General features: G+C 38.1%; 1 protein-coding gene across 3 annotated transcripts in view; it reads left to right on the plus strand.

The window, feature by feature from the left end:
* Positions 1-13,802, plus strand: part of SCAPER (S-phase cyclin A associated protein in the ER) — a 460,910-nt gene that overhangs the window by 394,778 nt on the left and 52,330 nt on the right. For all 3 annotated transcript variants that reach the window (XM_032865126.1, XM_032865127.1, XM_032865128.1), the window contains one exon: positions 7,086-7,241. In XM_032865126.1, the coding sequence (XP_032721017.1) occupies positions 7,086-7,241 (156 nt within the window). The remainder of the gene's footprint in view (positions 1-7,085; positions 7,242-13,802) is intronic.

The following is a 13,802-nucleotide window of genomic DNA, read 5'->3' on the forward strand; positions in this document are numbered from 1 at the left end:
CATCAGATCACAAAGGAAAACAGCAAGAAAAGCAAAGAATAAGGAAAGTACAAAAACAATAAAAAACCAGCAAAATAGTAATAGTAAGTCCTTACTAATAAATAATTACTAGTGGTGTAATTGGATTAAATTCTCTAATCAAAGCACAAAGAGTGGCCGAATGGATGAAATAACAAGATCCAACAATATGCTTCCTATAAGAGACTCATTTTAGCATTAAGGACATACATAGAGTGAAGGGATGGAAAGAGATATTTCAAGGAAATGGTAACTAAGAGAAAGCAGGGGCTGTATTTATATCAAACAAAATGGATTTTAAGCTAAAAAGAGACAAAGAGGGTCATTGTATAATGATAAAGTGGTCAGTCTACTAAAAAGTTACAACAGTGATAAATATTTATGTACCCAACTCTGGAGCACCTAAATATATAAAACAAATACTAATAGAACTAAAAGAAATAAATAATAATATGATAATAGTTATTGACTTTAATACCCCACTCCCAACAATAGACAGATATTCCAGACAGAGAATCAATAAGGAAAGAGCAGATTTAAACACTATAGACCAAGGGACCAAAGATAGTAGAAGAAAGGAAATAATAAAGATTAAAGGAGAAATAAATGAGAAAAAAAGAATAGGAAAACAATAGAAAAGATTAGCAAAACCTTTAATACCTTCTTGGCTAGACCAGCCAAGAAGAGAGTGGACCCAAATAAATATAATTATACATGAAAGAGGAGACATTATATCTGATAGCATAGAAATACTAAGGATCATAGGAAACTATTATGAACAATTATATGCCAACAATTTGGACAACCTAGAAGAAGTGAGTAAAGCTTACAAAATACAATTAGCAAGACCATATATCATAAAGAAATAGAAAATCTGCACAGACTAGTATCAAGTAAGAAGATTGAATCAATAATCAAAAACACAACAGAAAAAAGCTCAGGACCAGATGGTTTCACTGGCGAATTCTACCAACACTTAAAGAATTAATGCCAATCCTTCTCAGACTGTTCCAAGACAAGCTGAAGAGAAGGGAACACTACCAAACTCATTTTACAAGGCCAGCATTACCCAGATACCAAAGCCAGAAAACAAATTACAAGACAAGAGAACTACAGCCCAATATCCCTAATGAAGGTAGATGGAAACATTCTCAACAAAATACTAGCAAACCAAATTCAAGAGCACATTAAAAGTCTCATACACCTAACACCTAAGTACCAACTGATAACATTTTTCAGTAACTGATGACATTTTTTTATATTGCTTTAGATCTTTTTTCTTATTTATAAGAAAACCAAATGTCGCAGATGCAGCTAACTTCCCATCTTCATGCTTTTCCCCTTACTCCCTCTCAGGAGGTAAATCACTATGTTAGTTTGTGTATATCATTCCCATGCATGTTTTTATAATATATATGTATGTGTGTGTATATATGTTTTATATATATGCAGTCTATAAAAATATGTGTATGTTTATGTAAACATATGTATAAACTATTTGTACATCTGTATTTAAAGATCAAATAGATATCCATAAAGTACATTATCTACCTTCTATTTTTTCATGTATTTAAAATTTGCATAAATGCCATCATACTGTTTTGTCTTCTTTTTTCACCCAACATGTTGTTGAGATTTATTTATGTTAATGTATATACATCTGATTAATTCATTTTAACTGCTCTACAGATTCTTTTAAATGTATAGATTCACAGTTTTCTTATCCATTTTCCACCTGAGGACAGTAATTTCTACTTCTTCAGCATTTCAAGCAATGATGTAGTGAACATCCTTGTAGAACTCTTTTTTTTGCACCTAAATGGGAGTTTCTTGAGTTTACATGTTTATAATGGGAATTTATGAATGCAATGATAAATGCATGTTTAACTTTACCAAGTAATGCCAAATTGTTCTCCAAAATAAGTATACAAATTTCACTTTTCATCAGCAAAGGATAACAGTTCCATTTCCCCATATCTTTATCAGAGTTTTATGTTAGCGCACTTATGAATTGCCAGTCTGATGTGTGAAATGGCATTTTGTGTCATCTTCATTTACATTGTGTTTATCACTAGTGAGGGTGAACATTGTTTATTGGCCTTTGTTATAATCAGAATTCATTTGTAGGAAACAAATCATCAAAACTATTTTAAGCAGAAAGAATTTAATACATGGAGTTATGTGCTTACCAAATTGTTGCAAGGACTGAAAGAGCAGGTTCTAGACTAGATCTCAGGAAATGACTCCTACAGAGCACTGCAAAACTGAAAAGCTGCTATTTCTATCAAAATCAAGAGCTGCTCTATCATGAATTGTGTTTAACCATTCATAGTGTTCCATCCAGGAGCTCACTGCTGCTGGAACACACTACATTGGCTAGATCTCTGCCCCTCAAAAATATGTGACCCAAATTCTGTCTCTCAACTTCCAGAATACTGGGGAATGCATTTAAAGACTTGAAGACCTCCAAAATAACCTGACCCATTAAGCCAAAATTAGGTCTTCCTGCTAAACTGTAGTAATACTTTGAACATCCCTCTTACAGAAATTATTAGGTGTCAGTCTCTAAAAGGTCCTTGGGGTTAGCATCAGTATCATATTTAGAAATTATATATTATTAGGAATAATAATAATATTTATTATCAATATTATTAATAATCCATATATATTAGAAATAATTAAGTGGATTACTGCATGATTACAAATAGTTATCCCCCCACATCTCTTGCATCATTTATGGGATGAATTGGTGACATTCAATTAGACAATGTTGGCAGATTTCAGGAGAAGAGTTGATGAGTTTTTGTTTGAACATATCCATGAACTTCTGGAAAGAAGTTCAGAAAAGTAGACCCAAAGATAGAGAATGGGGAGTTATTGACATATCGAGGATAGTTGAAACCATGGAATATCATGAGTTTACTAAACCTAGTTCAGAAATAGAACCCCTTCGGACATTTCAGTTGGGGCAAAGGTGGGTAGCTGAGCAAGGGTTGGCAAAGAAGAGGAGATAGATAGTCTTGCAGCTTACACATTCCAGGGGCAAAAGCTGCAGAGGGACTCATTTTTAATTTCAAATGGTAAAATAAATGGAGAGGCCCATTTCCTGGAGCATTCATAGCAGCCTCTTTTCCAGAATGTATATTCTAAGAAATCCGTGTTAAAGTTTTACAACTTATATATGGGTAACAGTCTCAACATTATAATTTCAGGCTAACAGTTAGTGTAAAAGATATGTCGCTGCTGATCCCAACATCCATTGGGAGATTCAACATTCTTCCCTCAAAACTGTGAAGTTGGCAAAATGAATTTTTCTACACTGATCCTTCAGAGACATTTAGTTTGTCTTCATGGGCAATCATCTAAAGATTGCCAGAGCAGAGATTCAGGACCCAGGAAGTTTAGAAAAACATTGGTCAGACTCAGTAGGCACCATTGATGGCCCTCAGTAACCAAAGGAGACCATGCTCAGAAAGGACCACCTGCTCAATAGTGTTCATTATGGTTTGGTTTGATTTTTCTATGCTGCTTCGTTCATTCTAGAAGTCTTTCCTCCTTTCTGGCTATTTCAAGATCAGTACAGGAAATCTAGTTAAGCCGTTTTCATCTCAAAACTAGATGGTTTTGAAGTTTTGTGTGGTCATTATTAGTCTCAGGAATGGTCTGAGAAAATATTTCCCATTCTTGTTTAAAAAACTCATACTTCAGGGCGCCTGGGTGGCTCAGTCTGTTAAGCTTCCAACTCTTGGTTTCTGTCCAGATCATGATCTCAGGGTTGTGAGATTCAAACCCTACATCAGGCTCCATACCCTGCTTAACATTCTCTCTCTCCTTCTCCCTCAGCTCCTCCCCACCCACCCGGAAAAACAACAACAACAATAACTCATACCTCAGTAAGGCAAGAGTGTATTTTGTGGGAAGAACACTCTTATCAGGAGTCAGAAGACCTTAGGATATTATATCTCTCCTGACTAGCCTAGTACTTCACAATCCCTGAGCCTCAGTTTCCTCATCTATCAGATGGGAATAATAATATCAGCCCCCACAGAGTGAATGTGGTTTTCTCATACCCTACAGGGAGGATTATAAATTGATTCAAGATTTTTTTAATGTAAAAAATCACGAACTCTGAAAATCTGCATACTCTTTGGCTCTGTAATTCTACTTCTAGAAAATAACTTGAAGTCTGGCAAGGATTTGTACACAAAATGTTTATCCCAACATGGTTTATAGTGATGGATACTGAAAACTACCAGAAGCTCCAGAAAAGTTCCACTGGTAGGAAATTATTCACCCATTTAAAAAAAAAAAAAATGATGTTCATGAATGCAATCAGATCTCTAGAATCTAGATCACTTTAAAGGAAATACATAGTTTAAAAAAATATGGTAAATGACATGGCAGGGATATAATCAGCAAGATTTAGATTGCAGGAAACTATAAAATAAACAACCAGATTTTTTCAACAAATAAATTTGCAAAGGAAGAAAAGAGAGATGGAGGGGTAACATACAGAGTAAGAAGAGACTTAGAAAGATATAGTAAACAATTATAATGTATGATTCTTATTTGGATCCTAAGTTTTTAAAGAACTACCAAAAATGTTAAGACTTTGTGATACTTTTAGAATTTTGAATACTAGTTACTTGATGGTGCTAAGAATTATTATTATTTTCAGATGTAATGGTATTGTGGGGTTTTTTTTCAAGTTCTTATTTTTTAGAGATACAAAGTAAAACAGTTATGAATGAAATTTATGTAATGACTTAGACATGCTTATGCATAATGCAAGATGTGGATGGTCTGGATGGGTAGGATTGTCCATGGTTGTTGGTGATCAGGGATGAATGATAAATGCATGGGTGTTTGTTATCCTAGTCCGTGTTTCTTTGGTTTATGTTAAAACTTTTCAATAATATAGTTTTTAAAGGCTTAAAAAGTAATGCTTACAAAGATACTTTTCATGATTTAGAAAATGCCTAAAATAGTTGAATAAAATTCAATTTAATGTCAATCATATAGAGAAAAAAATCAAATGAAAAAAAAAGGAAACATATCAAATTGTGGCTGTCTTTAGTGAAATTATGGCCAACTTATTCTGTTTTTTCCTGCTTTTCTTTGCTATATGCATTTTCATAATGAGCCTGTATTACTTTTATAATCAGAAAAAGTAATTTTTTCACTTTCTGTGGTAAGAACTCTTTTGGAAACTTAACCTGAAATAACTTAAGCAAAAAAGGCTAGTAAAATGGCTTCTCTAACTGGAAAGGTAGAAGTTTAGAGCTAGATGCTAAGACTCCAGTTATACCATCTGGGTTTTGTCTGTTTTTTCACTTCGACTTGTCTCTGCTTGGCTTCATCCTTAAGCATATATTTGTGTAACAAGTAAGTTAGCTACCAGCAAACCCCAGGTTCATATCTCTCAGTTTAGATATCCCCAGAGAAAAGAGATTCATCCTATGGTCTTCTGTTAATCCCACAGAAGATCCTGAATGGTCCTTTTTAGGTGATGTACCATCCTAGAACTTGTTGTTATGACCTAGCTGATGAATACTATGACTGTCATGGAGTACATACTAACTTCTGCTGTTGTAGGAGAACACAATATTTAAGAATCCCACCAGGACTACGTGGAATAGGAGAGGAGAATATGCTAAGTGGACAAAAACCAAACTGTCACTATCTGCTCTCTCATGGGATTGTTGGGATAATTCATTGGGATGATTAATATAAAACATCTTCTAAATTGAAAAGTTTTGTGCAAATGTAAGAGTCCATTTTTTAGTCTGATTCTATTAAATCAGAATATGATAATATCCTAATTGTGTGCATGTATCTGTCAGTTTCCTTCATTACAAGAGAATAGATCTGGTGGTCATCATTTCAAACTTGCCAATTTTAAAACTATAGGAGATGTTGAGTAGTCTGGGTGAATATATTTCCTAATATAAGAGGAGAAAGGAGGCATTATATTGAACCTTCTAAGTAGTAGTAAACTTAGAAGAAGCTCCAGATAGAGTTATTCATCAGATTTTCCTTACTTTTACAAAAAGGTATATTGGTAAATGAATAGTGATGGGGATTACAGTGCACGTATGAATGGAAGCATCAGTTCCTTTGCATTTATTGCTAGAAGTTAACATGTTGATTTTCTCCGTATTCAAAGTCCTGCTCTTTTCATATACAAGAGCACTGAATCAGTATAAAATCTCTAAGCTAAGGCTGATTTATCTACAAAGTCATTCATAATCTTAAAATACTATTTTCAATAATATTGGGCTGAAAAGATGAAAGTGGCTTCTTTTTTTTCCTAAAGATTTTATTTATTTGAGAGAGAAAGAGATCACAAGTAGGCAGAGAAGCAGGCAGAGAGAGAAGGAAGCAGGCTCGCTGCTGAGCAGAGAGCCCGATGTGGGGCTCAATCCCAGGACCCTGAGACCATGGCCAGGACCCTGAGATCATGACCTGAGCCGAAGGCAGAGGCTTAACCCACTGAGCCACCCAGGCACCCCTGAAAGTGACTTCTTAAATGTTGTCAACTGTCAAGACTGGTACTTTTTATAACAGAAAGCAATTAGATTCTCACTGTTATACTTTTAATGGTGATGAGGTTTTGAAAAATAGAGAACCTACATTTGGCATTAGAAATTTGGGTTGTAACAAGAGTATATCTGGGTAGCATCATCTTATTTTCTGAATCCCTACATTCTAGTGAATTAGCTGTCTGGTACTTTATAAAAGTATTGCTTTTCAAAAGTGTAGAGGTAATTATAAGTCATTTCAACTATTGACAGACTCTTTAGACCACTAAAAATGATCACATAATCATTTTCACTCATCTTTCTTGAAGAATAGGATCAGACTAACCCAAAGAGGGAAGAGAATCACTTACAGAAATAGCTGATTATTCAGGACTAAATCTAAGGAAATTATTAGTTGAGATGCTTTACCCAGACCTGTGTTGTTTGCTTGTTAGAGGGGTCTAAGCCTGTGTTTTTCAAACTTATCTTTGAAGATATTGCCAGCCCGTGCAGACTGATAACACAGATGTTTCTTCCTACATCTAGCTACGTGGTGAACATAGGTCTGATCAACAAGCTTCATGGCTGCTTCCTCTCGGTGCAAGGACCAGTGGATGAGAATCCCAAGATGGCCATGTTTCTGCAGCATGCTGCAGAACTCTTACATGGAATGTGCATGCTGTGCTTTGCTGTCACCAGAAGGTAAGGCTTCTACTTGATATCAGTCTGGACTTGACTTTGGAAAGATCTCTTAAATTTTGCCCATGTTGAGGTCATTTCATAGGGATACAAGTGGTCATCTTGGCCTCTTTTCTTCTTTGCCCTGCCTTTGTCCTTATTGGTCTCCCATATTGAGACTAGCCTTATATTTCTTGTCTTTCCCTGGCTACATGCTCCTGTCAGAGTCTGTTTTTCTTCTTGGTATCATACACTTAACTATCTTTGCTGGAAGAGATTTTTTTTTTTAAAGATTTTATTTATTTATTTGACAGATCACAAGTAGGCAGAGAGGCAGGCAGAGAGAGAGGAGGAAGCAGGCTCCCCGTTGAGCAGAGAGCCCGATGCGGGGCTCGATCCCAGGACACTGGGATCATGACCCGAGCCGAAGGCAGAGGCTTTAACCCACTGAGCCACCCAGGCGCCCCTGGAAGAGATTTTAGAAAGCATCCAGTCCTACTTCCACTGAAATTCAGGGGAATCAAATGATTTTCCTTGAGTTAGTGAGTCAAAAACAAAGCCTACACCAGATCAAGCCAGACCCTCAGTGCAATACAGCACAGCCTCCTAGCGTCCGTGACTGTGTTCACATGCTTTATTTACAGCCTCCTAGGTTTGTTTATTTTCCCCCTTTTGTCTCTTTCTCCAAGATACCTTCATATATAAGGGAAGGGAGCCATCCAAAAATAGTAGCTCCCTGAAGTTACATATGACCAATGTGTAGGACAGACAGCCTGACTAGGGGGAGGCCAGTGGCATGGGTAGTGAAAGAATTCACCCAAGGCAGAACAAAGGAGATAAATTTTACTGAATATACTGCAGGGAGCAGCAGGCGGGACAGCAGAGGAGAGACAGTCTGCCATGAGGCAGTGGTGGGGGGCTGTAGTTAAGGAGGGAGTAGTGAAGAGGTATGGGAACATATGGAATTTTCTGGTTTTGGTACCTGTGCCTGGTTTTAAGTAGCCCATTGGTCAGCTGGGGCTTATGGCTATTCTGAGGTGGGTGGTCTAATGGACCTATTCGTATTCACCATGGGGGGTGGTCACTGTGGGCCCTCTACCTTACTCAGGTTTCTGTTACACAAGTTGGTTGCCCAAAAGTGGCCTCTACGCTATGGACATAATCATAGCCAGTGTGCCAGGGACAGCTGCTGTCCTGGTTGGCTCATTAGACCCCTCCCCTTATCCTGTATACTATCCTCAAAAGCAATAATTCTCTAGGACAGGCAGAGTAAACCCCCATTATGTTCTTTTCTTTCCCTTCTCACCAATTAAGAATTATTTGCAATAATGATTCAGTGTTTCTGATAGGAATATGACATAGCCCTCAGGCATATTAAGAATGTTTAGTAAAATAATTTTCTTACAATTAAATTCTGAACAGCACTGCATATAATTTTTTTCTTTTTTTTTGCTGTAACCCATTTTGTTTGTATTTTATATACTTTTGCAAACATTCCTAAAATGAAAGGGTACAGTGATGAACCCTGATAGTATCCATTTTCTAGCTCCAACTATTATCAGTATTTTTCCAGTCTTATTTTATCCCCCTATACACCTCCTCGGTTTTTGTTTTGTTTTGTTGGGTTTTTGTTTCAGATGAGGGGAGTTATAGCTAGAGCATGTTATAACAAATTTCAGGTGTTCACTTCAGGGAAGATACTAAAGCATGTATCTCTGATGCCATTATCACACCTAGCATAATAAACAGTAATTTTGTAGTATACCTGGTCTATGTTCACTTTTCCCCGCTGTCTCAGACATCTTTCTACCTTAAGTTTCTTGGAACCAGAATCCAAATTTCAGGTGTCATTTGGTTGTTATGTCTCTTAAGTCTCTCTTATTCTATAATAGTTCTCTTTCCCTTCTGCCTCTTTTTTTTATGCCACCGATTTGTTAGAGAAAGAATTGTATGGTTTTTTAAGGACATGTCAAGAAGAAAATTAAAACTAAAATAAAAATTAAAAATTTGAAACTTCTAAAGTCTAGGTGCTTAAGAAATATCCATCCATATTCAATGTACACAGAATGCCAATGACTATGTTCAGAATATTTTAAAAGAGAGAATTTGCTTTCTGAAATGAACCAGCTTAATATTTTTTTAGTCTGTTATACATAGAACCCCAAAACCCATCTACTTCTTTATGTTAACCTCCCTGTCCCCTAGTCACATTTCTAAGAAGATTAAGACTACCTGAAAGTCCGGGAGGCCAAGCATAACCTATATTCAGCATTCCCTTCTAGAAGTGCAGACAGAGCCTACCTTCCAGGGATTAAGTGATAACTTAGGAAGTGGCTCTTCGTGGGTCTATAACCCAAGTATGATCAAGTGGTACCACACCACAGAGAGGCTCACAGAAGGAATGGGGTTCCATCCAGGGCATTGGCGCCTGCCAACTTGGGGTTGGCCATGCTGCCTGGCTAGGCCCCGTGCAATAGCCAGGCTGCTCGTTGGGAAGTATCCTCTCACCCAGGAGACCCCTTCTGACAGCGGTTCTTTTGTATACACAGCATTATAAACCTGCCAGCATCCCAAGTCTTTGTCACCTATATTCTTTCCTTAAATCCAGATGAATATCACACACGTAAGCTTTTCCTTATGTGTTTGTTGTGCAGTTTGTGGGCTTCAGCTTTCACTTACACACACAGATTTAGTCACCTGAAATCTGTGGAGCTTGAAAAGAAGCTTAGAGGCCACTTCTATAGGGAAAGCAACTGAGCCAAACTAATTTGAATTAAGATACAAGATTCCTACTCAGCACTCTCGCCTACACGCTTGACTTCGTATAATTCAAAATGGTAGGAACCTATATTTAATTTCTTTTAAGATTTTCTCAATTACATATATGCAATACAGGATCCCTTTCTCTTTAACACACATAGTCATGTCCTCTTCCAGTATTCACTGAGCATCTGCCCTGTGTCAGACGCCAAGACATGTACCCAAGATACTGCCCTCAGGGAGCCCAGAGTCTGGTCTGGGGTCAGACCTGTAAACTAACAGCTGCCGCAGAAGAGACTGTTCACAGAGACAGAAGTAAAGCACTCCAACAGGAGGTCAAGAAGGGTTTCAATGAACTAAATCTTAAAGGACCCAGGAAGACAATAGCGGGAAAAATGCAGCAGAGAAAGGGGACATAATACGTGCACTGTGTGATGTAGCAGATGTTATTGCTGTCGTTGGCACCCCTGGAGGTTGCCTGCCAACAGATTCCTGAATTTCTCTGCCTGCCTGGGGATATTCTCTGGACAAGTAGCTGTTTGCTACAAGTGCCAGGGAGTTGATACCTCCAGGAGTGACTCTCTAGGAGTAAATAGGTGCATTACCCTGCAGCTCCGCTAACCCTCAGTGAGCCAGTTCCAAGGCATTCTGTGCAGTATGTCAGAGGGGCATTGGTGGTAAGCTGTGTGGTAACACATCCTTGATCGGCTTTCTCCCTTCCCTCCTTCTGTCCTCGGCTTCCTCGCAAGTAAACTACTTGTACCCATACCCTTGTTTCAGAGCCTGGTTTGGAAGCAACCCAAACCAAGAGATACAGATAGACAAGATATTTTCTCATGCTCAGTTTGATGTAGCTGTGCAATAGGGTAACTATGAAGAGTGACAGGAGTTGAAGTATTAAATGAATCCCATAGATGTTAACTCCTAGGGGGCCAAAAGGGAGACAAGAGCTTATGTGCTACACAGAGCTGTGGAAAGTCACTGAAGTTGTTTAAGAGAGAGTAACAGGATCACGTTTCTGTTAAGTGAAAAGTGTAGAAAGAACTGGAATGGCATGACCTAGAGGTAGAAGGAATAATGGAGAGACTTTTGCATGAGGCAAGTGGGAACTGTTGAGGGCTGTGGGAACAGCAGAAATAAGAGCAAATGCATTAAGAGGAGATGAAATATATGTAAGAGAGATGGCATAGAGCTTGGTGGCATGGGAAGTAAAAGGAAGTGGAGAGGAATCTAATGGCTCCCAGGCTTCTAACTTGAAATTTGTGAGTGGTAGATGGTATTATCTCCAGAGTAGGGAATATAAGCAGTTTTCCATAGAGGAACTATGCCTAAGGATTATCCAAGTAGACCAATGTCTTTGTATATATGTATATTGTTTTTATGTTCATGTGCAACTGGATTTTAAATAAATCAGTGGTTAACACATGGTGGTTTTTGAGAGTCCTTGGTCCATTTTTTTCCCCTTATAATTTCCTTCTCCATCTTTAGTTACTCAACCAATTTCTCTTAGTAGGCCTTGCTATAAAACCAGATTATTCTAGGAAAAAAGGTCCCAGTGGTTTCCTGGCTTAATTTACCTAGGAAATTCTTAGCAGGATCAGTATCAGCCGCTTCTGTGAATGGGGTGAAAGAAGGATCCCTAATTGCTGCTCTCCTCATCCTTCAGTCCTCAACATTTCCTGAACGCCACCAAGCCACAAGAATACACGGCTTTCCGACTTCTTCAGATTAGTTTGCCTCTGATATTTTACAAGACCATTTCAGACTACTTCTCCTTTCTTCATGGAAATTTTATTTCTAAACTACAAGCTACAATGGCCTGTTGAAAGCACTTTGTTACATGTGTCAGAGTTTCTCTCTAGAAGGTCACACTGTATCTGGCAAGAAAAGTAGTGTGGCTGTTGTTGTATCAGAGTCATTCACATAATGCCTGTTTTGGCTATCAGGACAAACCAACCGGAGCCAGAAAGTTGAGGAAGCCTTGTTGTCAAAGCTCTTTTATGACCAGCAGGAATAGAAAGACAAAGAGGAGCCAGAGAGGCCTTCAAAAATCGCTTCTTAGGAGCTGGCAAGCCCTGAGATAATTAAGTACACTGATTAGCCCAGGGCTCTGGGTAAACACTGCAGTCTGCTGGTGGCCCAGCCTTTGTGACGGTGATTACAGCAGGGCTGCCTTTGCCCTACTCCTATTGTGCCCTTAATCTTCTCATTTTTACCTAGGTTTTGTGAAAGACAATTTGGGTGTCGGGGGGTTATGTTAGTAATCTTTGCTTCAGCACCGGCATGGGAGGGGGTGGGGGAAAGATGGATGATTTTTGTACCAGGCCTGGTTTTAAACTTGTATTTAAGTAAAAATTGAAATTATGATCTTCTGCTGAAAAATCCTGTTATTTTATTTTATTTTTTTTATTTATTTTATTTTTATTTTATGTTAGGATTCCTCCAGAATGTGAATCCAAGAAATTTTTGCGAGTTATAATTCTTAATCACTTAAGCAGAATTCACCCCTCTGTAATAGGACTTTCAAAAATGCTCATTTGTTTGGCCTTCACTGTTGTCACTTTTCCATTCTTGTCCTTTAAGTAGCAAAGAGAAAAGGATAGTTTTCAAATCTCAGGGCAGCATCTCAACTGACTTAATTGTCTGAGACTTACAGAGGCCCCCTCAAGGATGCTGACTCCTTAGCTGAATAATTGGATCTGAACAGTAATGAGTGATTATAAATTGCAGCCAACACAGCCCTTTCACTGAGTCAGCAATCACTTCCTAGTCCATAACCGTACTAGGCACTACAGGGAGAGGGCTAGGAAGCAGTAGATCCACAGTTAGAGTTCACAGTCCTCATGTAAGGAGATGAGCTCATAAAACCTAGCTAATTTTGACTGGTTGGAGAAGACTATTCTGAATTCTAGAATGTATTTACACAAAAAGGAGTTTGTTGTTATATGTATTTGTGGGTTTTATTTTCATATCCATAAACCACACTAACAAAATGGGTTCTAGCCAAGGCCCCTGGAAACCGGTGTCACAAAAAGATAAGAATGATTTATAATTTAGCTCATTAACTATGTGGATATAAATGAGTGCTTCTCAAGTGTTTAAGGGTGCTTGAAAACCATTTGTTCAGGCAAAGGTAAACTTTAACTCTGCCTGCCTGAATTATTCACTCATGCATTAAACAAATATTTATGTAGCACTTGCTCTGTGCCAGGCGCTGTGCTAAGCTTGGGAGAAAGCAGAAATGACTCAGACATCACTTGTGTCCTCAAGGACCTCGTCAACTGGTAGAGGAAAGAAGACGCGTATACCAAGACCCACTGTATAAGGCAGAGAGTGATACAGAGGATAGAAGATAACACATGGAAGCACTTAGCACACTGCCTGGCACGTAGTACATGCTTAGTAAACATTGGCTACTGTTACTACATCATTATCGATGGAGTTAAAAGGAGGGAAAGACCACTCTTAGTTGTAGGAATTAGCGATTCCCTAGAGTGACTAAAATTTAATATAGACCTTGAAAGACAGGAAAATTTGGAAAATTTAGAGCTGAGAGAAAGGCAAATATAGAAAAGAGCTAAAGCCAAGACATCATGGGAGAGATAGATGAAGAACCAGTGGAGTACTTCCTTGAGCTTCATTGTGAGATGTCTGTAGTGGTGATTTTAGTGCCCCCCAGGTTGTTAGGAGGTTCAACTTAGATAATAAGTGTAAGAGTACTGTGTGAACTATATAAAATGACTTGCCAAGATGTGGTGGTAGTGGTGTCATCAAAACCCTTTGAGGTGACTTGCTAAGAAGCATATTCTGAGAGCATTAATCAAG

This window comes from Lontra canadensis, unplaced genomic scaffold (assembly GCF_010015895.1).
Source record: "Lontra canadensis isolate GAN:19392208 unplaced genomic scaffold, GSC_riverotter_1.0 scaffold28, whole genome shotgun sequence".
NCBI lineage: Eukaryota > Metazoa > Chordata > Mammalia > Carnivora > Mustelidae > Lontra > Lontra canadensis.